The sequence below is a fragment of the Typopeltis vanoorti genome, chromosome 9, assembly GCF_054136105.1.
Source record: "Typopeltis vanoorti isolate ZY-2024b chromosome 9, IOZ_Tvanoo_1.0, whole genome shotgun sequence".
NCBI lineage: Eukaryota > Metazoa > Arthropoda > Arachnida > Uropygi > Thelyphonidae > Typopeltis > Typopeltis vanoorti.
Window position 1 is genome coordinate 21,861,245 of NC_143557.1, and position 27,325 is coordinate 21,888,569.

Sequence of the window (27,325 nt, forward strand, 5' to 3'; positions counted from 1 at the left end):
TCATATATTTTTCTTCTCTCCTCGTTATCGAAGCTCACGGTCTATCCACGCGCGTTCCATTTTATTTCTCTCTCCATGGCAACGAACAAAGCATAAACATTTGCGTTGATGTTACATAAGGCTATACTTTTACATTGAGTAATGAAAAATATTAATAAAATATTAGTTACTTAATTTTCTCTTTCATTTCATTTACAATTAATAATAATAAAATATATGTTACAGTATATATATAAGGTACATTAAATTATATACATATAATTTCTCATAATATTATTGAAGGAATAAAGTAAATAAGATAAATGATATTTATCACTGGGTCCTTCCAATAGTAAAATATACATTAAAATTATTTAATCAAATAATAACTGATGAAATTCAGGAATAATACATGAAAAATAATTCTTAAGCAAGGGATTAACAAATAATTTTTAAACAGGTCATGCTTAATATATGATAGGTTATGTTAAATGTGAATGATGAACAAAATATACATAATAATTTCATTCACAGAACCTCCAATTTATCCATTTCTGTCTCCATGTGACCATCATCACTCATTAAGGTTAATCTTCCATATTCATAATTCCTCCTACTTGCCACATAATGAAAGAACTCTTTGGGATTTCCTTTGACCTGCTTGGCTAGATTCTTCTCACCATTTGATTTTGCCTTCCTTTCACCTTTCTTTCCCTTAGCCTTGCACTGTTCATTAGTTTGCTGGTCACCTTTCTCTTTATATACCCTCCATAGTATTTTCTTCTTCTGCAGCTCATGCTTAATGATATTACTCATCCAACTCCTACCTGATTAACCCTCCTTATCCTAGGTATGGAATTTAATACTGCTTCCTCTAGATGGCCCTTAACTATATCTCATGCACTACTAACATCTTTACCCTGCCATGTTTTATGCCATGGTACAGATTTTAGTATCTTCCTAAGCATGTCATAATCACCTGCCTTGTAGTTCCACAAGTACCCCTTCTTGATAGAACACTCCTGATGTTTTATAATCTTCCAAGTCAAGACTACATGGTTACTCTCACCAACTGGAGGCAATGTTTTCAGCTTAGTTATGGATGGCTCTTCTAATCCTATGTATGACCATGTCCAATATTCTCCTATCCCTAGTCATACCATCCATCACATGCTGCCTTAAGTAGTTATCTCTCAACAGGTGTATAAATTATATTTCCTTCTTGCCATGTGATCTTTCTTCCTTCCAGTCTGTGTCTCCATAGTTGAAGTCCCCCCCCCCCATAATAATCACCCAATCCATACTCATTGTAGTAATTTGCTGATGCATGTCTTCCAGATCATCTGTGGAACTCCCTGGCGTATAGCAACAGCTAACTGTATATTTTGTCTTACGGGCCTTAATCTCACACCAGATTGCTTCAAATGAACAGCCACTCTCCCACCTGTCTCCTATTCTTTTTGGTTGCAATACATCTGCTCTCCTCAGCAGTACTCCTCACCCAATCCTGTCTTTTCTATCTTCTCTCAAAATACTAAACCCTTCACATTCAGTCCCTGTAACTGCATCATCTTCTGTTAGCCAAGTTTCACTAATGCCTAAAGGTTGCACTAACTAATGCCAAAAACTCCTCTCTCTCCTGTTCCTGATACTTCTGGCAGTAGTATATAGAAACTGATGCATCCCTTTAGTTCCCAGAAACATTCCCTTGAGATGTGTGGTGATATATCATCAAATCCTATTGCCTTATTGACATGAAGGTTATTTATTTCCTCAAATAACTCCTGCTCACTCACAATTAAGCTATACTCTCATATGTCCTCTACACTTATGTTCCTCATGATTTCACCCTGATCAGGATGAAATGCCCTTATAAATTGATCACTGGTAATGACTAGTGGATAATGAAGTGTGGATGGAGATAGTAGATTAATGTAGATGGTGGATTTCCCAGCTATGACAAGTTCTTTTGACTCCATGGAAGTGTCATATAATAATAATAATACATGTTTAATTAATTTCTGATGAATTCTAAAGATAATTTTTTCTGAAATCATAAAGTAATTATCCAAATATTTTATTTGTGGTTAACTAATCTTTGTTCAGAGTCTGCAATTTTGTTTTTTCCCATAGGAAAACAAAATTGTGCACATCAGCAAGTGCAATCACTTTCTCCAAATGTAGAAGAAATTGGTTAAAATAAAGAGTTAATGTAACAAATCTTATTTGTGGCATAAACTCCTTTTAGACAAGGGTTGTGCTGAATTATAGACAATTCATGTTTCTGAAGTCATGGTTAAGATGGATCTTGAATAAGTTGATTGGCATCAGAATTGACTAAGCAGGATTATGAAACTGTAGAGAACAGCGTAATGTTGAGAATTCATGACACCTCCAGCCTCTCCCTTGTCTGTCAAACTAACTTTTAATTTAGCAAATAGTAATTCATTTAAAAATCATTTTAAGTTTTGCATTTTGAGCTTGAATTATTACTGTATATTAATATTCACAGATGTGGTTTGATAATGATAATAAACATTGTCATTTAGTTCATAAATATTTTTTTAGATATGTGGCCAGTAGGAGGAGAAATGACTGTGGAAGAATGATATTGTGGGATAAAAATGGGAATAGAGTGACTGATGCAGAGGACATAGTGGAATTATTCAATGAACACTTCATTGGAGTATTTCATCCTGGAGGAGTCAGTTTTAATGCCAGAGGGATTGGGCAGGTTCGAGGTTTAGAGGTACAGGAGGAGAGTGTGTTTCAAATACTAAGTACTCTGGATGTCAGTAAACCTGTGGGACTGGATGATATTTCACCACGAGTTTTGAGAGAACGTGCTAGGGAACTGACAGTGCCTTTAACCTGGCTTTTCAATGAAAGTCTGGCTGTGGGAAAGGTGCCCAGGGAATTAAAGGAAGGTGAGATAGTGCCATTGCATAAGGGTGTAACAGTCTAATTATAGGCCAGATTGTGTGTCATCAGTAGTTGTTAAGATCTTGGAGAAAGTAGTGAGGTATTGTATACAGCATTGGGCAGATGTGAGTAATGTTATCTGTGAGAGTCAACATGGATTTGTGAAGGGGCACTCTTGTTTTAGCAATATGCTAGTCTTTTATGATAAAGTTACAAGAGCATTAGATGAGGGAAAGGCATATACTGCCATTTTCTTAGACTTAGTGAAGGCATTTGACAGGGTGCCACATGATAAGCTGATATTTAAGTTGCAGCACATGGGTCTGGATGTCAGATTGGTCAACTGGATTCAGGATTGGCTGTCCGATAGGTATCAGAGAATTGTGTATGGTGGGGCAGTTTCAAGGAAGCACAGGGCTCAGTACTGGGACCTATATTGTTTAACCTTTATATCAATGACATTGTCAGTGGATTGCAAGGGGATATTCAGTTGTTTGCAGATAATGCAAAGCTGGGAAGGATTATTAGTAATAGTGCAGATGCGGCAGCCCTGCAAGAGGATTTGAATAAGCTAGATAGATGGGCAAATGAAGTTTGGGGGTGTCAGTTTAATGCAGCAAAATGTAAGGTCTTGAGGTTTGGGACACATCGATGGGATGCTGCATACTCTATGGGAGGAGTTATACTGGAGCAAGTAGTGGGGACAAGAGATCTAGGGTTGATGATTGATAGAAACCTGAAATTTAGGGGACATATTGCAAAGGTGGTGAAGGTAATAGAGAATTGCTGCAATAATGAGAAGGATGCTGACCTGCAGAGATAAAACAGTTATCATTCTGTTGTATAAGACCCTGATCAGACCACACTTAGACTATTGTTCTCAGATTTGATTCCCAGGATTTGAAGGGGATAAATTAACTGTGGAAAGGATACAAAGACGGGTGACAAAGATGGTTTCAGGACTGTACAATGATAGTTATGAGGATCGGCTGAAGGAATGTGGACTGCAGAGCTTGGTGGATAGAAGAAAGAGAGGTGATATGATTGAGACTTTTAAACTGTTGAGAGGTGGTTGTTACAGGGTTGACACTGGGGAGTTCTTTCGCTTGGTTGAACAGTGGGAAGGAGTGATGACAAGAGGCCATCCCTGGAAGTTACGAAAGGAATCTGTGAGCAAGAGGGTGAGGAGTGGTTTCTTTGCATGGAGGGTGGTTGAACCATGGAATGCATTGCCTGATGGAGTGGTGAGAGCGAGAACGGTCAATGAGTTTAAGGAGTGGTATGATAGACTTTGTGTTTCTTAGGGGGGACCTCCCCCTAGATGAGTCTTGATAGACTTTGTGTTTCTTAGGAAGGACCTCCCACGATGAGTCTTTTGACTCCATGGAGGCCTGAATAATAATAATAATAAATAATAATACATATTGGAATTGTTTTTTTACTGTCAGCATTCTGAGTTGTAAACCTGTGCTGGCATCTTTGTTAAAAGATAGCCATCTCCATTCAGGAGTGATGCAATAGCTAAGATAACTCAGGCAGAGTTAGAAGTGCTATACATCAAGTTGATGATTCTAGTCATAATAGGCTTAACAATTGAAATGTTTGGTTGAAAGAATTGTCTGTAAGTCATTATGTCATGGTGATCCAGAAATTGGGATATCAGTGGTTTTATAGATGAAGTATTTATTATCTGTAGCTGTCCTGATGTAGGAGAATATTATATTTCACTTAATTACTTATGAACCATAGCCCATTGGTCATTGTGGCAAGTGAAACAATACTGTCATTTCCATTAAAAACAGTATAGTACGTCAAATATTGCAATTAAAAGTATAAGTTATTTTCCTTCCATGTAACTGTTCTAGGTCCTCAGCAACTTTACATATCATTTTTAATCTCATCTGTGTCCATTGTTTACCAAGGGATTGGAGACTTAAGGCAGCTAATCACTTTCCTTTTCCATAGTGTTTGGGAATAGTTACTGCCCAACCACAGATACAAGACCCACAGCTGACAATGTGCCAAGAAGAGTCAGTTCATGTTGAAGGGGAGAAAGAAATAAGGCAATGTACAAATTCTTCACGCAAAATCATGTGCTTTATACATAAAATTTTCCAACTGTTGTACAAGCAAAATAGTTACCACTTTAAAAACTAGAATTTTCATAAAAGAAAAGCTAATTTTCTGATGTATAATAATAAACACTCATCCCATGAAATGCATTAATTACCCTATTATTGAAATGAATTCGCCTTCTTCTGTCATATGCAGAATTGTCGAGGGGGTCTCGCATCTGTGGTCGCACAGTATCATGTATGGAGACTTTATTGGTTTAGAGTCAATTCATGTATGAGCAGAAGTTGAGGAAATGTAAATTACAGAACTTAGTGGATAGACAGTGGAGTGAGTGATTTGATAAGAGATGATTTGAAAGAGACTTGATGGGAAGGTTTTACTGCTTCTTCATATATAGTTAATTGTGGATATTTAGATTGAGTTGGTTAATATAATGCATTTTAGTACTATGTGGTCAATGTCAAGAACAAATAAAGGTGGAAGGAACTGGAGGAGGCCTTTGTCCAGCAGCAGACAGAAAATGGCTGAAAAGAAGAAAGATGGATGTGGGATGGATGATTCACTTCATCATCATCATCAACAACGATGGGTCCAATGCCCGTAAGTGTCTGCTGCCATCTTGATATGATTCTAGCATTCTTGATATTATTTTAACATTTACTTGAATATGGCAAAGCCATATTCGAGTGAATGTTAAAATGGGCAGCCAGTAGACATATTTAGAATTTTCTAGAGTGGTTTTGATAAATATGTATTGTTTAACTGAGAATTTTTTATTTATTTGTATTTTTATTTATTAAAAATATAAATTATATTTATATTTTTAATATAAATTAAAATAATAGTATAAATATTTCATAGTATAAATATTTCAATATTTATACTATTATTAATACTATGCACTAAAAAATATGGGGTAAGTCACATGAAGTGCAAAGTTTTGAACCTAAACAGATTGACATGTGACTTTTATATAATTTTGTGAAGAAAAGGATTATAACTAGACTAATGTACTGTTATGAAATGTTACAAAAATTTCTAATAAATTCAGAAATATCATTTTTATTCCAGGATAACTGGAATAAAAATGATCATAACCTTTCAGTAAGACATTCATGGTTATATGATGCTTTCATATATGGTCTTGTATTCATCACATTAGAGGATTATAATCAATGAATTATAATTGTTTCAAATTGAAAGTAGCCAGAGTTTACACGTTTTCCCTGCTATCACATTGTGTAAACTCCGGCTACTTTCAATTTGAAGGAAAAATTTACAAACAAAATAAAGAATTAGAAATTGGCAGCCCCCCCCCCCCATCCCCAATACTAGCCAACATCTTTTTTGAAGACTATGAACAATAAGCAATCTCCTCATCTACTCTTAAGCCAAAAGTCTGGCTGAGATATGTAGATGACATATTCCTTATCTGGGAACACAGTACTGATAACCTTCACACTTTTTTAGATCACTTAAACACCTTCCACCAAGACATCAAATTAACCATGGAGGTTGAAGAAAATGGATCTCTTCCTTTTCTGGATGTAAAACTTACCAAGACATCTGACTCCATAAATATCTCCATCTTTAGAAAACACACACGGATAGGTACCTGCATGTGTCTTCACATCACTATACAGCACAGAAAGTGTATCATCTCAACTCTAGCGCATCGTGCCAGATGATGAAGAGCTAAAAAATGAACTACAAAAAAAAAAAAAAAAAAAAAAAAAAAAAAGAACCTTCACGAGTAATGGCTACTCTTCAAAAACTATTAACAAGCATCTATACCGCCACTATCAAAACAACTCAGAAACACAGGACAACCCCAAAGGTTATATCTCCTTACCATACATCAGCTTGCTCTCCAAGAAACTACAAAGAATTTTAAGAAAGTTTAACATAAAAACGTGCTTCTACTCTTCCCAAATTAAGATCAATTATAAGCAAACACAAACCAGCTCACAACCATCTACAGTTCCCAGGAGTGTACAAAATTATGTGCAACTGTGGTAAGCCATACTATGGCAGACTGAGAAATCCATCCTCCTACGTCTCGAAGAACACCAGAGCGACATTGCTTACAAAAGAACTACAGCAAGTGCCCTGTCAAGCCATGTCCTGTTTTCAGTAGACACAAATAATGAAGGCCACCAACATGAGATAAACTGGATAACAACTTCAAACCTTCATATATGCCACGATGAGGTAGAATGCCACATAGTCGAGTCTAAGGAAATTGTTATGGACCCTCAGCATATAAACAGTAACCTTAGTTACAATTTACCAGACTCATTCAACTCTGCTATCAGATTCTGGCGCACTCGTGAAGTCACACGAGCACAGATGCCTAACTATAGAACTTTAACACGAACTGTAGCTCCAGTTCAAAGTTAACTGAAGTTTATAATAGCCGAATTTCAGTGACACAATGTTTCTTTATAGTGTTTTTTATTTGCTTTCTGTGTGTCTTAACGCCTAAAGAAGTCGGCCTTCCGACGAAACATGTTGCGTTGTGAATAAATTTAATTGTTTGTTCTAACTCTCGGATCTAAGTCAGTTTATAAAAATATGAATATATATATATATATATATATATATATATATATATATATTACGAAGTGAGCTTTCCATTGTGGAATATCAAAGGGCATCTTTCAATGAAGTTATGTTTTCATTATACAAGTAGTTGCTCATGAAGATATTTCATACAATTTTATGGATATATTAGGCATTCATCATACCCATTAACACCACTAATTCTGCTAAACATGTAATCATTATTTGCAAGACTTTAATTAATATAACCAATGCTCAGCCATAAAAAATATGAACCCTTTTTTCCTGATTTTTACTTCATCCTTTTTACATTCATTTATTTACTTATTTTGTCAATCTGCATGTGCAATATTTTGGACACATATGTAGAAGGGAAGGCAACTGCCTGGAAAAAATAATCATCCAGGATAAACGTAAACCATGTGGGAAAAGAAAAAGAGGAACCCTCCTCTACAGGTGGATTGACCAAATATCAAGAATCACTGGACTTAGACTAACAAGCAATAAGAGAAGCACAGGGGAGAAAGAAATGGCAAAGCATCATGAGGAAGGTCATGAGTCCTCAGACATGAGGAGATCCGAGATATATATATAATTACTAAAACAAAAATTAGCCCATCAACAGTAAGAATGTATTATATGTTTACTCAAACCTTTCATGTTGGGACCACATAAAAATCTAAATCTCAATCTTTCCATTGGAAGACATATTTAAATGAATTGATGCACTGATGTTTTTGAAGATAAAATAGTGAGAGCTGTAAACAATAAATAATGGTTGATAAAACACCTATAAGAGAGGCAATAACGTTCTTTCTTTCAAGTATTCTTTTCAGTATCTGGATGATTCCATGTACTATTGTGTTCACATTTTTGATATGTTCCCTCAATCTTTATCCATCTCATTCATATAGCATTCAATAAGATGTGCTATAATTTTTTTTTTACATTCTTTAGGCCTAGTATAATTGTATAAATTTATAAAATTGATTGCATTTGGTTTTCTTTTAAATTATAGAGACTAAAATAATGAAAAGTTTCTCTCTATGATTTTTGTTATATCTAAATTTTTAGTACTCATTTCAGTATCATGCAGCATGATTTAAAGTTGTTATAACTTTTGAGTATTCTGATAGAAAACACTTCTTAGATATCTGCATTTTGTATTGTATAAGTTATGTCATCATAAAATTTGAGTAGCTTGCATTTTAACAATGAATTGATAGTCACATTCCTTATCCCTCTAGGATCACAGTTAAAGGTGATGCATAATTTACGGCTTTTATCAGCTAGTGTGTTGGATATGTGCAGGCATAAGCTCAACAAAATTGGGTAAGGAATTTATAATGACATTGTACACTTTTTTTCATTAATAAATTTTATTATTCTAGTCTTAGACAAGACATTGTATCATGCCATTCCTTTGAACTCGTTCACTGTCTGCACTCTCACCATCCTCTCAGACTTTTGCTGCAATTACATTGACATTTGCTGCTCTTCACATGAATGAAAAAGTTATCATTTACACATGTAGTGTAAATGATAACTTTTTATCATTTACACTATTTCACAACTTCCAGATGGCCTCTTCCTTCTTCCCATTCTGTTATACAAAAAATCTCTCAGGTGTCATTTCAGTAAATTTTCTCAGCAGTTTAAATGTTTCAATTATATTGCTCCTTCATCTCTTTTTCACCAGACTCTGCAAATTACATGCCCTCAATCTATCCTTCATTAATATTCTGATATTATTTTTGTTATCTGTCTCTGTATCCTCTCCAAAATTACTTCATCCCTTTAGATCTTGGTGACCAGATCTGAGCACAGTAATTCAGATGTGGTCTGAACAGGGTTTTATACAATGAACTGCTACCCTCTTATCTCTGCAGGTCAACATCCTCCTCAATACAGCAGCAGTCCTCTGAGTTGTCTTATCAATGACCTTATCAATATTATCATCATCATTATTATTTCATGCGAACCTATATGGAGCCCAAAGACTCATTGTGGAAGACTCATGCTATCCACATATGTCTGATGTACCTCTTTTTGACTGTATTCACCAATAAAGCATACACAACAGACCCTGGCTACTCATTTCACTCATTTACCTGTCTCCAAGCAAAAAATTTAGTCCTCGCATCCTTGCTAACTACAATCTTTCTCAATTTCCAGGGATCATCTCTTGTTCAGCTCCCTTTAACCAGCTGTTGAAAAATTCCTCTGCATCAATCCTATAAAAAGCCATTAAAAATGAGTAAATGTTTTAGCAACTTAAAACATTTGCATCACATCCTCCTCTTTTCTGCATGTAAACCAAAATCTGCAACCTACAAACCCTCAGACTTGGAGAGCATGTGTAATGCAAATGTGGTCTTATCAGAGGAATTGATAACTTCGTTATCTCTGCTTGTTAGATTGTTCTTCAGTAACCAAGTAATCCTATGAGCTACCCAGGCAACATTTGCAGTATTATGTCCTCTGAACTTCAAATGCTCATGCACTTCATCAATTTCCTGAAATACAGTTTTATAAATGTAGCACACAACTTGTAATCTTTTCATCCAGAATGTATAATGTTACATTTTTCTACAGCAAACTCTTGGACCTGTTTATCTTTTGCCCATACCATCAGCATATTTAAATCATTCTGCAAGTTCTCTACATCACCTTGATTAACTATTACACTAACCAATGCTGCATCATCAGCAAACAACCATATATTTCCTTTCAGATCATTTCCTTTACCATATATATACAAATTAAAAAGCAGTGGTTCAAGCATAGAGCTTGATACACACCACTAGTCACCATATCACCAGCTTGATATTCATCCCTATTTCATTTTATACCCGGTCATCATTATGTAGCCATTCCTGTTATCCATCTCATTTATCACTTTATTATTAAAAAAAAAAAAAGTAAATTACTTAAGGATGACTTATCCCTCACAAAGCCATGCTTTTTCGATATCTATACCACCTAATTGACAATAACCTGCAGCTTCACTCTTGGAGCCTATTTTATGCAGTAGAACTATTTTCCTTGCTTTCCACTTCCTTGAAACTTCACCGTAGTTGAGACTTAAAAGTTAAATAGTCCAGTCAGAGGCAACCAATTTCTTGTCACATTTTGTAATACACAAGTGTATATGACATCTAATCCTATGGTCATATTTGCATCGAGTTTCTGCAATATTTTAAGTACTTTCAGTTCATCAGCTTCTATTCCCACATTAGTTCCTGTCATATCTCTCACTGCAATATCTTCATTTGGGTGATATAACCTTATAAAATAGCGGTTCATCTGTTTCATGTACTTCTGTCACCTTACCACCATGTCCTTATTAAACATAATAGCATTCATGGTATAAACAACACCGAGAGAGTAAAAAAAAAAAAAATTATTGAACATAACTCCACTAAACCATTGTAAAATGAATTCATATTGCAAATGTGTAGGTGCTATGTGCAATAATTAAATTCTCTACATCACCTTGATTAACTATTACACTAACCAATGCTGCATCATCAGCAAACAACCATATATTTCCTTTCAGATCATTTCCGGTACCATATATGTACAAATTAAATAGCAGTGGTTCGAGCATAGAGCTTGATACACACCACTAGTCACCATATCACCATCTTGATATCCATAGGACATGGACTGGTTATTACTAACACCATGTTCCAACATAAAAATGTGCACAAATTCACATGGAGAGAAGAGGCAAGGAATAAGAAAAGTTTCATTGACTATGTTATTGTCAATAGTGATGTTTTCTCCCTGGTGCAGGACACCAGAGTGTACAGAGGATTTGAAATTGGAAGTGATCACTATTTAGTCTTGAGCAGGATAAAATTGAATTTCATATTGAAAAGAATAACATGTAAGAAAGTTTTAAAGCGAATAAAAGTTGAGCAGCTCTCAGATGTGAACTGTAGACTAAAATACACAAAGATTATTGAAGAAAAAATGAAAGAGTTTGAGAACAGAAACCAAACCTTGGAGATTCAGTGGCAAGCCTTGAAGAAAACCTTGATCGATTCAACCAGAGATGCATGTGGTGAGGTTGTCTGCAAGGATAGAAAAATCAGAACTCCATGGTGGACACAGAAAGTTAAAGAGGCAGTGAAGGAAGAGAAGAAAGCATATCAAAAGGAACTTTTGGAGTAATTATTTCGAAAAATTGCTAAATGAAACAAGCAGTGATAGCACAGTGGTAAAAAAACACTCAACAATACAGTCAGGAATGCATATCCATACTTGAAGTAGAAAAAGCAATCAAAGGCTTATAATGTGGAAAGGCAGCAGGAGTAGATGATATTCGACTAGAAATGCTGAAGTATGGTGGTATAAAAGTCTTACAGTCGCTGCACTGCATATTCAAAAGGCCTGGACAGAGGGACAAATTCCAGATGATTGGAGTAGAGCTCTCATAGTACCCATATATAAAAAGGGAAATAAAACTGAATGCAAGAATTCCAGAGGTATTGTAATAAAAATAAATATCTGTCTGCTTTGTTATTGTAATATCTTCTTTTATTCCTTATTACTATCTTTATTCTACTATTACTAATTAGCTATGTGCGCTTTCTCTCTCGTAACCTTTCTCACTTACTCTACTGCTTATTGTGTTTCTCCACCTTCCATATTTATTAGTCGTATGCCTATGAACACTGAAAAATTTATTTGTCAGACTGCGCCATCAGTATATCAAATATTCGGCATAAGACTCAATAAAACGTCCATTAGATCTCTCTCTTTCTTACCAGCATAACTTCCTTCGACAAAGTTTACATAAATAGTCGTGGTTCTTAAGTAATTAAACTGCACTTTAATGCCTTAGTTGTTTCCCGCTCACAAGTCCGATTTATTTAGGAACAGTGCAGTTGTGAAATAAAGGATCAGGAAGCACTCTTTTAACAAATAATTAAAACACCTTTATTTACATTAATATGAAATATACATGAATCAAATGACAGGGAGAATGTTTTCTCTACCCATCTATAAAATCTTTAGCATAAAATTAGAACCCTTTTACTTCAACATTAAATAATCTCTTTAACTCAAAAATTTATTTACTCTCTGCTTACAAATTAAACTTACTAGACTTCTAGTTTACTCGCAAGGAGGTTAGCTAACTGTCTGTTAAGTTATTTTTACAATTTTTATATCAACTTCCAATATGCCAATTGATTCTCTTAATGACACTTCTTACTACTATTAAACAAATTCTTAATAGTCCATATACAACATATCTCCTAGATTATAAGAGATATGTTGTATATGGTATACGATATTTAGTCAAGATATGTAGATATCTTGACTAAATATCGCACATTTAGTCAAGAGTCTTTTACTAAAGTCTTTATGGCTTTTCTTTCATCTTGAGTTTTAGGCTTCCTTCAGGAGTATCTTGCTACAGCGGTATCACTTTGGGATATTAGCGGGCTTTTTGACTGCAATCTGCAGTACTCGAATAGCACATATATACAATAGGTTTCAGCATACAGGCAAATTCTCCTCTGGATCCTTACTTCGGGAACGAACCTGCTACTAATCGGCGATGACTGTAACTGCCGGTGACTGATCTGGCTCTCTTTGGTAACAGTGCTTCGCCTTTTGCTCTCTCGGCACCTGGATCTTGGCTCTCCTCTTCAGTATCTGGGGTCTTGCCTCACCTCTTCTCTCTGCCCCCACTGTTCTGGTTCGGACTCCGCTCTGGTTCCGATAGCCTCTGGTTCCAACTTCTGATGACTCTGCTGACAACTGGAAGCCCCTTGTGCTCATCTCAAGTCCCCTTTTATTTTCTGATCACAAGTCTTTGCACTAAGGGTAGTAAACCACGAAGAATTCGACATGACTCTTTCATCTTCCATTAAGTTTGACCTGCTCTTTGTTCTCCTCTGTGCATTCTTTTGATCGTATTTTGCTGGGTGCGGAACTTGTCTAAAATTAGCGGACCTCTTTGATACTTCTCTTGTCCTTTCGGGCCACGGTAACTTCTCTGAACCTAGCGGCACTCTTAGATACTAACTTTAAAGGTGTTAGCGCAGAGCTTGTAAGCACCTCTCTCATACGCAAAACTAGTAAACAACTTTCCTGTGCTCTTACACATAATTATATACAAAGTTCCGATGGCAAAGCATTGCCTTTGTTTTCGATGTAAAAACAGTAAATACATTCACTTCCCACAGGGTTGACTATATTAATATTCAGTTCTCATGGGACTTGACCTCTGTAGAAAATCGATGTAAAGCGCTTTGATATTTTTAAGCTACATCGAGATTTTACAGTATTTCTCTACTGAGTGTTCCTGGTAAGATTTATGCAAGTATACTTGAGAAACGATTGAGAAGAATTGTGGAAGAAAAGCTTGGTGAAGGACAAGCTGGATTCAGACCAAATAGAGGCTGTATTTAAGTTTTGTCGATCTGGAAAAGGCATATGACAAGGTGCCAAGAGAGAAGCTATTCAATACACTACAGTTATACATATGTTGAGGCTTAAGTGCTGTGAAGAATTCATGTTAGAGGTTTAATGAAATATTAACAGCACTGAGAAAGGATTAAAACTAATTTTAATACTTCCAATATTTTGTCTCCGTCACAGAGACATTTTCGGGGATTACAAAAAACTTTTTGTAACAACACACACACACAAATACAATACAAAGTGAAACTAAAGTCTTATCTAGGTGGTGCGCCCTCTATGAGCATTTGCAGGTGGCCTGGATGTAAAGAGGGATCTCTGATAATTAAAGTTTCCAAAATTTTGCTAAGTTTAATGCAACCGTATTTGTTTAAATTAGGTTGATTCCTGAGTGCAGATGCAGATTCAAAGAATAGTCTTTGAATACATATACACAACACCTTCCTTTCCAATGGCTATAATGACTACAGAATTAAAAAAATAATCACGTCTTTCCACATTCTCCGACCATTTCTTCAGAAGGACTTCAGAAATGCCATCACCATTCCTTACATCCACGGTACTTCAGAAAAAAAAGTCAGATCATTATTTAAAAAGTACAACCTCCATACAGCTTTTAAGCCCACCATAAACCTGCTACCCTTATCCGCTCTACTAAAGACCAGCTCCCTCCTCTTTCAGTGCCTTGTTCCTGTAAACTTGCCTACTTTGGTCAAACAGGCAGGTCAGCATCCATCTGGTTAGAACAAACGCAGTTCTTACATCTGCAAACCTTTATCCTTTTCTGCCACCAATCTTACTCACCATCTTTGATTAATTCCACTCTGTTTTTATGATATTATGCTCCCTACCCTGATTCAAACAAACATCAGGCTCCATAAGTGTATCGTACTTCCTGCATAACCACATTTCTTTGTCTTTTTCAATCCCTTGTCTTATTCAACCTCTCCACATAAACATATGCAATATTTTCCCACACATACAAATTATGCTCATGGCAGTGTACTATTCTCAAAAAATCCACACCATTCACTTTATTTCTCTTTCACACCAACCTACACAACGATCTTCCTCTTACTGCCATTTTATTCCAGAGCACTAACAAGAAACAAAGAACTTAAAATAATACTTCCTAATAAAATTTAACTTAACACCATGTTTCAACCACAAATATCACACAGCAGTGTTCAGTCTAAAAAGTACATATCATTGCACAATTAATAAAAAATGAACTTATCTTGCTGCAGCCCATACAACAACCATTGGAGATGTTATACACTGCCGACCTGGTGGCATATGTACAGAAGAAATTGCAAAATGATGAAGCCAGGTACTTGGGAGTGATGGTTGACTGCGTGTTGAAGTTCAGAAAATATATTGCAAACTTGGGCAAAGTAATTCAAATGTCACTGATGTCGTTAGCTTTTTAACTTTGCACAGCGGATGCCATTTTTATCCCTAGTGCTGAATTAAGGGTTAATTGGTTTTAATTGTTTCTTTACTTTTTGAATAACTACTTCAGTTATACTGTATTTGTTTTCATAGAGGCACAATAGCACCACAACCACAGCGTCTTCAGACTGCCATCTCTCTCTATTCCAATAATTTATGTGGCCTTGTTTTATTGGTGGATAATAGGATCAGTACATATACAGGAATCAAGAGAGGTATTATGTCATTTTCATTTGTTATAGTGTATATGATATTTTCTAGTAGAATTATTGAAACACCATAGTTCAGTAAATAAAAGTTATATTTATGTTCGAACCTTAATAATTGGACTGTGTAAATTATACATGTTTTTGGTCGTAAAATGTTACAAAATATTGTTAAACTAACCATAGATTTTTAATTCGTATGTATGTTCGTACATATTGCCTACCGGTTTCGCTCGTAACTGACTAGCTTTTTCAAGGCTTGCACAGTACAAAAAAATGATAAATGCAAAAAAAAGTTTAAGAATACAAAAAAACGTTAGTACCTGTTAGGTAGCAAAGGCAACACGTGCGTGTGACATTTCTACTCAGTATTATGAACACGCGTTACATGCAAATGCGTAATATGATTATTCACATACTGTAGTTCTGTTGAACTGAGGGAATTAATTGGATTTTTCCAAGTATCGTTCAGTATGGCCCCTTGATTTCTGTTTAGGTTGCTGCCTGTACGTAGCACTACTGCTGCTTCTTTAAATAATCGATGTCTGTAATCTTCGTCTACGTAGGGCATAGAGCTGTTATTCCAGTCTATAGTGTGGTTCGAAGTTGAAAAGTGATGTGCTAACCTGGAGGTAATCATTCTGTTGTGATTTACATTGGTTTAAATTGTTTAAACCAATTTAATTGGTTATTTCCAGGCTTCTCGAAGGTTGTCCAATTTAGGAAAGACCGCACGTGCATGGAATATTTTACACACCTGGATATTCCCTCAGTTCAACAGAACTACAGTATGCAAATAATCATATTACGCGTTTGCATGTAACACGTGTTCATGATACTGAGTAGAAATGTCACGCCAACGTGTTACCTTAGCTACCTAACAGGTACTAACGTTTTTTTGTATTCTTAAACCTTTTTTTGCATTTATAATTTTTTTGTACTTTGCAAGTCTTGAAAAAGCTAGTCAGTTACTAGCGAAACCGGTAGACAATATTGTATGAACATACATACGAATTAAAAATCTATGGTCAGTTTAACAATAAGTCTTATATTTTGTAATTGGACTGTGCATTATAGGATATACAGAATTGCTAAATATAGTCTAAATATACTTAAGATAGAGGATGTCAGTTATGCTGTAAAGATGCAGAGAGGTAAGGTGAAAGAGATATGTATTTTGGCTGGTACAAATGATTTAGCAGGTGGCAAGTGTGGTATGCAAGAAGACATGAAAGAGTTGCTGGTGCATGCAAAACATAGAGTAAGAAAGTAAAAGTTGTGAGTCTATTGCCATGGTATGTTAGAGGCGAATGGAAGGAAGGATTTATATAAGGTGAATGTTGGCATAATCTGTCCTATTTATAAAAAAGGAGATAAATTTGACTGTAGTAACTACAGGGGGTATTACTTACTGAATGTAGTTTGTAAAATTCTTACATCCATAATAAATGACAGACTTAAAGAAATTACCAAAAAGAAAATAGAAGAATATCAATGTGGATTTAGATTAAACAGAAGTACCATTGATCAACTTTTCATTATCAGACAGATGATGGGAAAAATGTTTTGAACATGCAATAGATCTACATATGTTATTTATAAACTTTAAGCAAGCCTTTGGTCACCAAAATGGTCGATATCGGCCCCCAGGGGTCGATATAACATTATTAGGGGGTCGATTCTGGCTCAGGGGTCGATAGAAAAATATAAGACATCATTGTACGGGTAATACTTAATTCGGTTAACTTGGGTTACCTCCATCCTGAATGACAACGCAATTAAGAGTGAATCCTGGGAACAGTGACATGAATAGGACCGTAAGATGGAGCAAGGTCATGAAAATAGTTACGGAGGCCAATCAAGTAGGCCAAAATGACGTATTTATCAATAAACGGATTTATGTGGTTCCCGCCTAGCCAGCGCGGCGGGAGCGAAATTGCAACACGTGTGCCGTTGCTTATTTACTTATACTTACACGTATTCGATCCCAGTCTCATTTTTGCGCATTGACATACAAGTGTGTGTTAATGTTCTAAAATTCATCAACATATATATTATAATTCAATCGTTATTCATTCATGAACTAAACTTCTCAATGTTGAAGAGTTGAGCAGGGCTGGTAGTAATACCAGTAGTTTATTAATACCAGTATATTAATATCACTAGTAATACCAGTGATATTACTAGTGATAGTAATAGTAGTAGTAATAGTAATATAATAATATATACTATATTATACATACAATAAACAACAATCTAAAAACTCACATAAGCATCTTTTTTTGCTTGTCCTATTATAAGTACATAATATAATTACGTAATAGTAAAATAGAGGGGGTCGATAAAAAGTCGAGAAACTCTTGAAGGGGTCGATGGTCAAAGAAGTTTGGCGACCCCTGGTCTAAACAGAGATAGTCTACAAAAAGCTATGAAAGAATTAGAGATACCACCAAAATTAATCAGATTAGTAGATGACGATGAAAAAAACAAAAGCAAAAGTTAAAATAGATAATAAATTTAGTGACTCCCTTCGAATTTAATAAAGGTGTAAAACAAGAGAGAGAGAGAGAGATGCACTATCAACAACATTATTTATCATAGTTTTATATCATACAATTAAAGATTTAGATCAAAGAGAGACAATTTTTAATAAATCAAGTCAATTATGTGCTTATGCTGATGATATAGTCATTGTGTTAAGGACTAAGAAATGGTTAATTGAGATGTATAATGAACTGGAAAGAAAAACTAATGATATGGATTAGAGATCAGTGTAAATAAAACTAAATGTATGGTGATGTCAACTTCAGAAATAAGAAGAAAACCACAGAATCTACAGGTTGGACAGAAAATGTTTGAAGGGGTGACCAAATTTAAGTATCTATATTGTTGAGAATGAGGCACGATCAATCAAAGCAATTAAAGAACATATTCAAGCTGGTAATAAAGCATACTATGCAAATATGTGCATGATTAAATGTAAGCTAATAAGCAGAAATACTAAAATACTTATATATAAAATACTTATTAGACCTGTGGTTACATACAGAAGTGAAGCGTGAACCCTTAGTGATAAAAGACTAAGCCAGCTTGAGGAAATTTGAAAGGAGGATTATAAGAAGACTTTATGGACCTGTTGTAGAAAACAGTGTATGGAGAATATACGGTACAACAAAGAAATTAGTCAGATACTAAAAGAAGAAGATATTGTTAGGTTCATAAAAGCACAAAGATTGCAATGGTTAGTTAGGTCATGTAGAGAGAATGGAAGACTTCCATATGTCAAGAAGAATGCTGAGAGAGAAGATATATGCAGCAAGGAAAAAAGGAAGACCAAGATTAAGATGGATTGATAATGTAATCCAAGACTTTACTGCGAACGTGAAAGGCTGGAAAAGATTAGTCAAGGATAGAAGATTGTGGAGAAAAGTTGTACAGGTGGCTAAGGGTCGCGACGGGCTGTAATGCTGGATGGTAGGTAGGAATGTCTTCCATCTAAATGGATTTAGTGTCAGGAGTCTTGAGAAAGTGTTGTTCACTGAAGCAAGTGCAATGTCAGGAAAACTAAAATGTTTAGGGGGATATAAGTGAACATGGTTACAGGCAGGTGGTGAGCTATAGGGGGCTCGTGTGAGCACTTTGTTAAATTTTTCTCAAATTTGCGAACCTCTTGTTCTTCTTGTTTACTTTTTCAAAAAAAAAAAAAAATTTATTTTTGAAACATTAAGCGACAAACTCATACGGTAACCTAACAAAAATTTGTCTATTCGGCAGTGTATAGATTATTTGGAATTATTGTTTCAACTCCTCTATAAAGAATGCACCCAAGTTTGAAAATAAAATAAGCACATGTGCTATTTTTACCCTTCTCCCCCCCCCCCTTTTTTTTTTTTTCCTGACGATGCATGCCCTTTGTTAAAATTTCCATAGCTCACTACTGGTTACAGGCAACCTAGAGTTAATAAATGGGAGAATGATCACACATGCAAAATGTAGCACCCTAGATTAACTTTAATGGATTAAGTTTACAAGGTGTAAGGGAGGTTGTGGGGATGAAGGAGGGTATTACAGTTTATGTATGCTAATGCCAGAAGTATTCAAAATAAGATTGAGTAGTGTTTGGCTTGGGTTAGCACAGCTTAGCCACAAGTTATTGGCATTAATGAGACAACTTGGTTGACTGAGAATGATATGGTCATAGGAACAGAATGCATGGGTTATGGTGTCTTCAAGTTATGAGGTTTTGCTAATGATAGCAGAGGAATCGAAGCCAGAAAGGGTTGAAGTACATCATAGAGACAGAAATTCAGAGGACAGTTCATTTGATGCTGTCTAGTGTGAGTAGAGGCCACCAGGATCAAATATATAATTGGTTGCTGCTATAATTGAGGGGGTATAAGGGAGAATGTAGATGACATGCATTCACAAATTAGCATGATGAGCAGTTCAATTAATTATTATGAGGGATGGAAAAGATAGACTTCAATTGGGTTTATATAGGTCAGATTTATTTGAAACTAAGTAAGAAATACTGACAAGTTTCGCCAACTTAGCTGTTTGGCTTCTTCAGGGTAAAAAAATAATAGATACACAACAATAACTTAAACACTAAAACTGTTCATGACGGAAAGAACCAAATACAATTGTATTTTGTGTATATACACAATTATACACAATTGTATAATATATCAATTGTATAATTATATACAATTGTGTTTAAGTTGTTCTGTATCTATTATTTTTTTACCCTGAAGAAGCCAAACAGCTAAGTTGGTGAAACTTGTCAGTATTTCTTACTTAGTTTCAAATAAATTTGATCTATATAAACCCAATTGAAGTCTATCTTTTCCATAGTTCATTTGGTCTAAAATAACTTTTTATCATTATTATGAGGGGTTTTAACTATGAGGACATAGATTGGGAGGAAGAATGGTCACAGATAGGGAAAGAAATTGAATTTATACAGCTGCTGTGAGATAATTACCTGAGGCAGCATGTAATGCAGGGGCATGAGGTTCAAGAGTGCTGAATCTGAGCATTGCATCAAAGAACTTAACACTAACCAATCTAGCTCTGCTGACTCCACTTGGAGAAAGTGATCTTGTAGTCTTGACCTGGGAGATTGCCAGACATGCAAAATTTTCTGTGATGGTGCCATTGGAGTGAAAAGAGGGCAAAATATCCCATTGCATAAAAGAGGTTCCAAGACAGAAGTAGCATATAGGCCAATCAGCATCTTGGAAAGAGTAGTTAAGGTATTGGAGAAATTAGTGAAAGACAGAATACATGACTGGGTGGATAGGTCCTGCCTTAGTAATTTGCTTACTTTTTAAATCAAGTGACAATGTAGTTAGATAAGGGAAATGGCTACTCGCTGATATTGCTAGACTTTGCCAAAGCATTTCACTAGATTCAACTCCTCCTGCAACACTAGATTGTGTTTCTGGAGGAGTTGAGTCCAGGAGAAGACAAGTGACTAGTGGTGTAGCTCAGAGCTTAGTACTTGGTTCTCTGTTGTTTAATTTGTATATCAATGATATAGAAAATGATTTGAAAAGAAATATTCAGTTGTTTGCTGATGATTTGGAGAGGGTGCTCATGAGTCAAGCATGGCGGACGTGTGTAAGAAGAGCTCCGGATTGAGATAAGTTATTCTTGGAATAATTAAGTATATATGAGTATTTGTTTGAGTAAGAGCTGCTGTAAAAGTTGTGCGCTACCAGTATTATTAGTGCAGGAGATTTGCTTTTGCCTAAACTTAATTTTGAATTAGTTATTATTAGACCTTAGAGTAGTAACCAGCAGAGGAAACATGGCAGCGACTTTGTCATTCCATGACTTTAATTTAGATTTCAGTCGTTTTGTTAAGTGTGAGGTGTGCTGTATGTATTCTTTCGATTACATAAATGATTTGTGGATGTTCAGGGCAGATGGAATGAGGGTGTGAAGTGTGACCTGAATGAGGATTGATGAATGCTAATATGAAATTGATGACAGAAATTGTTAGTAGTGAGAATGTCGCAGAAAAAATGAGTGCACATTCGAAAGAGAAGGGTGGTGTGCAAGAGAGGTGAAAGAATGTTAAAAGGGTCAGTAAAAAAGAAAAAGAGTGATTTAAAAACTGCTACGGATATTAAAAAGGACAAAAGTGAGGCGAGTGTGGCAGAAGAAAACAAAATTGAGAAAATGAGTGAAACTGGAAATGGCATGATGCAGGAATTGAAAGTGGAAAAAAATCAAAATAATGAATGATAGCGAAAGTTGGACGCATGTTGGACCGAAAGTACGGAAACACAGAAGGATGAATGAGAGTGAAAGTGAGAAGGGGGGGTCGAGAGTTAGAAAATTAGAAAGATTGAATGATAGAGAGAATGTGATGCGAGATTTGGAAGTTGAATTGGATTGGATGAGGAAAGAGATGAAATGGATGCAGAATGAAATTAAGAAATTTCAAGTAAAAACTTAAAACAAATCATGATGGCATGAAATAGTTAACGAAAGATGAGTGAGTGACATTGTATGGCGACTCCATTATTAAAGGTGTGCTGGATGATAGGATGCACCAAGTATGTTTTCTAGGTGGTAAAATGAAAATGAGTAGAGAATAATTGAGGCATTGGACATGAGGAGGGAGCGAACAAAGGAGTTGATGGTTTTAATAGGTACGAATGATCTGACAGTGGATAAAGAGCATGTCAGAATGGATATCAAGAGGCTACTTAGAAGGATAAAAGAGAATAGTGTGACAGGAAGGGTAGTCAGCATGTTACCTAGATATGAATGTGGTGAGATGAGGCGGAGAGCAAGGATTATGAATGATATGCTGGCTGAAATGTGTGAAGAGATGGGAGTACAGTTTGTTAATGTCTGGAATGAGTGCGAAGGACGAAGTGAACTATATGGGAGCGATGGATTGCATTTGAGTAGTTATGGTATGAGTCTCTTGGAGAGACTGCTGCTGGAAGGTAGAGAAGTGAATAGAGTGAGAGAGAATGAATCAGATCAAGCGGGAAGCGATGTGGAAGAGCAGGAGAGTAAGACAGGAGAGATTGAAGAGGTGGTTACGAATGAGGAAGTGAGTATAGAAAATTAATGAATGGGTGTGCAAGAGGAGCAGGGAAACGGGGAAGCTCAGGGTGGACAGGGGTACACAGCGTGAGAAAGGTGGATGCTCTGAGAGGAGGTGAGAGCATGTGTAGACAGGAAAGGAATGGGATGCCCTGGGATCAAGAGGAAACAGTTGGAATTGGGAAGAGTTTTAAAATGAATAAGCAGAAAGGGAAATGGCCCTAGTTGAGCATGGAGAGATCACATCCAGTGAGTGGTATCAGGAACTAGCTGTAGATCCAGAAATGAGCTGTTGTGTCTGTATACAAATGCTAGAAGTATAAGAAACAAGGCAGATGAAATGGTTGCACTAATTGTGTCTGTTCACCCAAAGATTGTCTGAGTAAGTGAGACATGGTTGGAAGAGGACAGCATCCTGACAGGAATAGAGATGGAAGGGTATGATGTGTTTCATGAGGATAGAAGGGGTAAAAAGGAAGGGGGAGTGCTATTGATCATAGAGAAAGAGTTATGTCCATACAAAGTAGAGATGCAAGAGAGAAATAGTGCCAGTGGTTTTGAGGCAGTATTGTGTGAGATAGAGGTGAATGGATTCAAATACTTGGTTGGATGTTCTTATAGACCAGATAATGTAGATGGTGGTGATAATGAAATGTATAATCAAATTAGCAAGCAAATTTGAAAAGGGTGATCATTATGGGCGATTTTAATTATGGCAATAATAGACTGGAATGATGAGATAGCAACTGGAAGTAAAGAAAATGAGTTTCTTGAGTGTTTGAGAGATAACTACCTCGGACAGTATGTAACAGATGACGTGCGAGGATTGAGGGTCTTGGATTTGGTCATCTCATCAGAGGTTGTAATTATAAATGAAATGTCAAATCATCCACCAATTGCTGAGAGTGACGACGAGGTGATTACCTGGGTGGTTACCAGCAGTGTGAGGACCTCTGTGAGAAAAGGGTATATGTGGAACTACAAGGGGGGGGGGTGATTATGAAGAGCTCAGGAGACAGCTTTCGGGTGTAGCATGGAATGAGGAGTTAGCTGGAAAAGGGATCAATGCAGCTTGGGGGATTTTCAAAAACTATCTAGTAGACGCAATATCTAAATGTATTTCAAGGGTGAGAAGGTTAAATAAGGTAGGTGTGAGATGAATGAATAAAGAGATTAAGCATGCGATACAGAGAAAAGGGACATTGTGGAGGCAGCATGAGAGAAGTGGAAATAACCAATTCCATGAGGTCTACAAAGACTAAGCAAGGAGGGTGATTTGGTTGGTGAGGGTAACTGAAAGAGGTATGAACAGCAGTTAGCTAATGAAGCCAAAAGAATCCTAAGGAGTTCTTTCGATATGTAGCCAGCAAAAGAAAGAATGATTATGGAAGGATTACGTTGATAGGAGAAAATGGTATAAAGACAGCTGTTCGGAATGTGTAGTGGAGATACTTAATGAGCAGTTCACGAAGATCTTTCAATCTTGTAAATGTGACTTCATGGAGAGATTGAGAGCAGTTAATGATGGGGAGGAGTGACTGACTGTAAGTGATCAAGAGGTGTTTGGGGAGTTGAGTAAACTAGATGTTAATAAGGTTGTGGGATTGATAATATATCACCACATATTCTGAAGGAATGTGCCAGGGAGTTGACACCTGCCTTGAGATATTTTTTTAATACGAGTCTTGCACTCGGTCAAGTTCCTAAGGAGTGGAAAGAGAGCAAGATTGTGCCACTTCATAAAGGAGGTGATCGAACTCAAGCATCAAACTATAGGCCTATCTGTGTGTCAGGTGTTGTGGTTAAGTTGTTGGAGAAGCTTGTGAGAACTAGGATCCAGAGTTGGGTTAACAACAATGGTGTTATATTTGATGGACAGCATGATTCGCCCCAAAAGGGGGCGAACCCCCTTTCAGGTTTTCAAAATTCGAGTCATCAGAATTCAAGGAGAACCGGCCTACCAGTCCGGAACTCAGGGGGTTGGGTGCAGTAGGCACCAGGGGAACAGACCCCCCCCCTTTAGAGTTTTCAAAATTCAATCATCAGAATTTAAGGAGAACTGGCCTACCAGTCCGGAACTCGCAAGGGTTGGGCACCGGACCCCCCCCCCCCCCCCCAGTATGTGTGTGTGTGTGTGTGTGTGTATATATATCTTTTAGACCATGGTTTTCAGATTATTTAATCCTTAGCTCACCAATAGCACTAATGTTCTATAAATCTAAAACTTTTTGTTTGTTCGAATTGTTATCAAAAAAAAAAGGAAAAAAGGCATTTTGTAAAGTTTTTATATATATATATATATATATATCCAGATTCATCTCTTTATAGACTTTGTCAGTTATTTATTTTTCCTCATTGCAAGAGGTGTCTATTAACGTTCCACATTACTTTCTTCATGACATATATTAGATTTCTTCTGATAGTTGCTTAAATAGGCTTCTAGTCAATATTCACACACAGTGAGAGCCCATGTTATAAAAATAGTTCATCAAATAAAGTCCTAAAGAAAAATGCTTCTGCTACTTAGTTAATACCATTTCTGAATGATTAATCATGCTTATATATATATTCATTTGGCCATATGTATATGCCATGACTATATTGGTTCTTTTTATCTTCCAGTTCAAGCATAGCTTATCATCATCTCACATTGGGTTGTGTTCTGTGAAATACATGATAGTGGCATATTTGTACCACTATCATGTATTTCACAGAACACAGTTGATGCTTAAACAACTTTTTAGTCAATATATATACCCAGGAATGATCCCAAGTAAAATAATAGTTTAATATTTTAAATACGTTTTAATAAAAAAAAAACAAAAAAACATTTAAATACAGAATGATTCAGTGGCAAATGCCTTAGTACCATAGCATTCCTTGATAATTGTTAAAATATCCTATCAATTATTGAAATTACCACATTAAAAACAAAACAAACAAAAAAAAAAGTGCTTAGCCTAGAATTTGCCTTGAGTGCTGAAATAAAAACCTAATTACATTACTAGAATGGCTTTCCTATTCTGGGATATCATTCTATCATTCAACCCCATCTGCTTCATTTTAATTACCAGCATATCATGTAGTAGTCTATATCAAAATCCAAAAATGATAGACTGTACGCATCTCCCTTATCTAAATTTTTTTTTTTTTTTTTCACATTTGATGTCCGTATGGTAACTCCTGTACATCACTGGGTTTTGGGAGTGAAGTCTTCTGCTAGAATAAGTGGTAGGGTCACAGATGCTCTTTTCACACAGAGTAAGTAGGACTTGTAAACATCCATGCACTTGGTGGGGTTCAAACCCACATCCTCTTGACTGGAGAGCAGATACCGTAACCACCCGGCCAACCAAGCTGCATTCATTTGTTGCCTTGTTATAATAAGTAAGCAGATTGCTAAAACACGATCTTTCTTTAGCAAACTCATGCTGTCCATCAAAGAGAATTCTGCTGCTGTTAACCACGTTGTGAATCCTAGCTCTTACTATCCTATCTAGCACTTTGACCATAACTCCAGACAAGCTGATTGACCTATAATTCAAAGCCTTAGTCTTATCATGCCTTTTTTGAATTGGAACAATTTTGCCGTCTTTCTACTCCTTTTTAACTTTGGCTAATCTAAGACTCATGTTACAGAGGTAAGTTAAAGTTGTTAACACCCTGGCCCATAATAATAATAATAATAATTATGTTACATTCATTAAGATTGAATACCTTAATGAATTACTCATTTAACATCTCTACTATATCCTCCTCAGTGGTTATTATTCTGCCATTATCACTGACTAACATCTTTCCATAATCATTCTTCCTTCTACTGGCCTTCCTTCTATTGAAAAAATTGCCTAAGATTTCTTTTGGTCTCATTTGCTAGCTGCTGCTCATGCTGCACTTTAACTACCCTTACCAAATGAGTCACTGTCTTTGCTTGCCTTTGTACTCCTCATGCAACTGATTAGTGTAATTCATCTTGTGCTGTCTCCACAATTACAATGACTTTTTCTTCTGGATTACATGTTTCACTTCTTCAGTCATCCATTTTATACCTACCTTATTTAAACTCCTGATTTTTGGAATACACATACATTGCCTCTGCAAGATAATTTCTGCAGAGGGACCAAGTAACATTGATTTCCTTCCCATCCAATTCCTTATTCCGTGATATAGCAGTAAGCTGCTTCATGAATTTGTCATGATCACCCTCCTTGCATATCAAAAGGCTTAGGTGTTATTGTTTATTATTCATATTAGTGTTTCACAGTATAAACAACACCAAGAGTTGAAAAACTAAATTAATTTATTAAACTTATTAATATTTTGCTAGTTTTCTACCTAGCATCATCATCAGAGCACAAATTATAACTGTGACAAGCACACAAGCACTACTAATAGTGTAGTGCCTGACTTCTCCAAATGAACTTTATGTTTAACTGGTCCATAGAGGACACCTTGTTAGGACATTACTTTTGTGTCAATTACAGATTGAACTGTTTCTAATGTTTTAGTGTAGTGATTGTCACAGTCATAATTTGTGCTCTGATGATGCTGGGTAGAAAACCAGCAAAATATTAGTATGTTCAATAAATTAATTCAGCTTTTTATCTCTTGATGTTTATTCT

At 36.0% G+C, this 27,325-nt stretch overlaps 1 protein-coding gene across 6 annotated transcripts in view; it reads left to right on the forward strand.

Moving 5' to 3' along the window:
• Nucleotides 1–27,325, forward strand: part of LOC150102918 (FERRY endosomal RAB5 effector complex subunit 3) — a 342,399-nt gene that overhangs the window by 229,394 nt on the left and 85,680 nt on the right. For 5 of the 6 annotated variants that reach the window (XM_090398559.1, XM_090398556.1, XM_090398555.1 and 2 more), the window contains exons 8-9: nucleotides 8,787–8,871; nucleotides 15,523–15,644. In XM_090398559.1, coding sequence (XP_090254685.1) covers nucleotides 8,787–8,871; nucleotides 15,523–15,644 — 207 coding nt within the window. The remainder of the gene's footprint in view (nucleotides 1–8,786; nucleotides 8,872–15,522; nucleotides 15,645–27,325) is intronic. The other variant, XM_090398561.1, reaches the window with a different exon arrangement.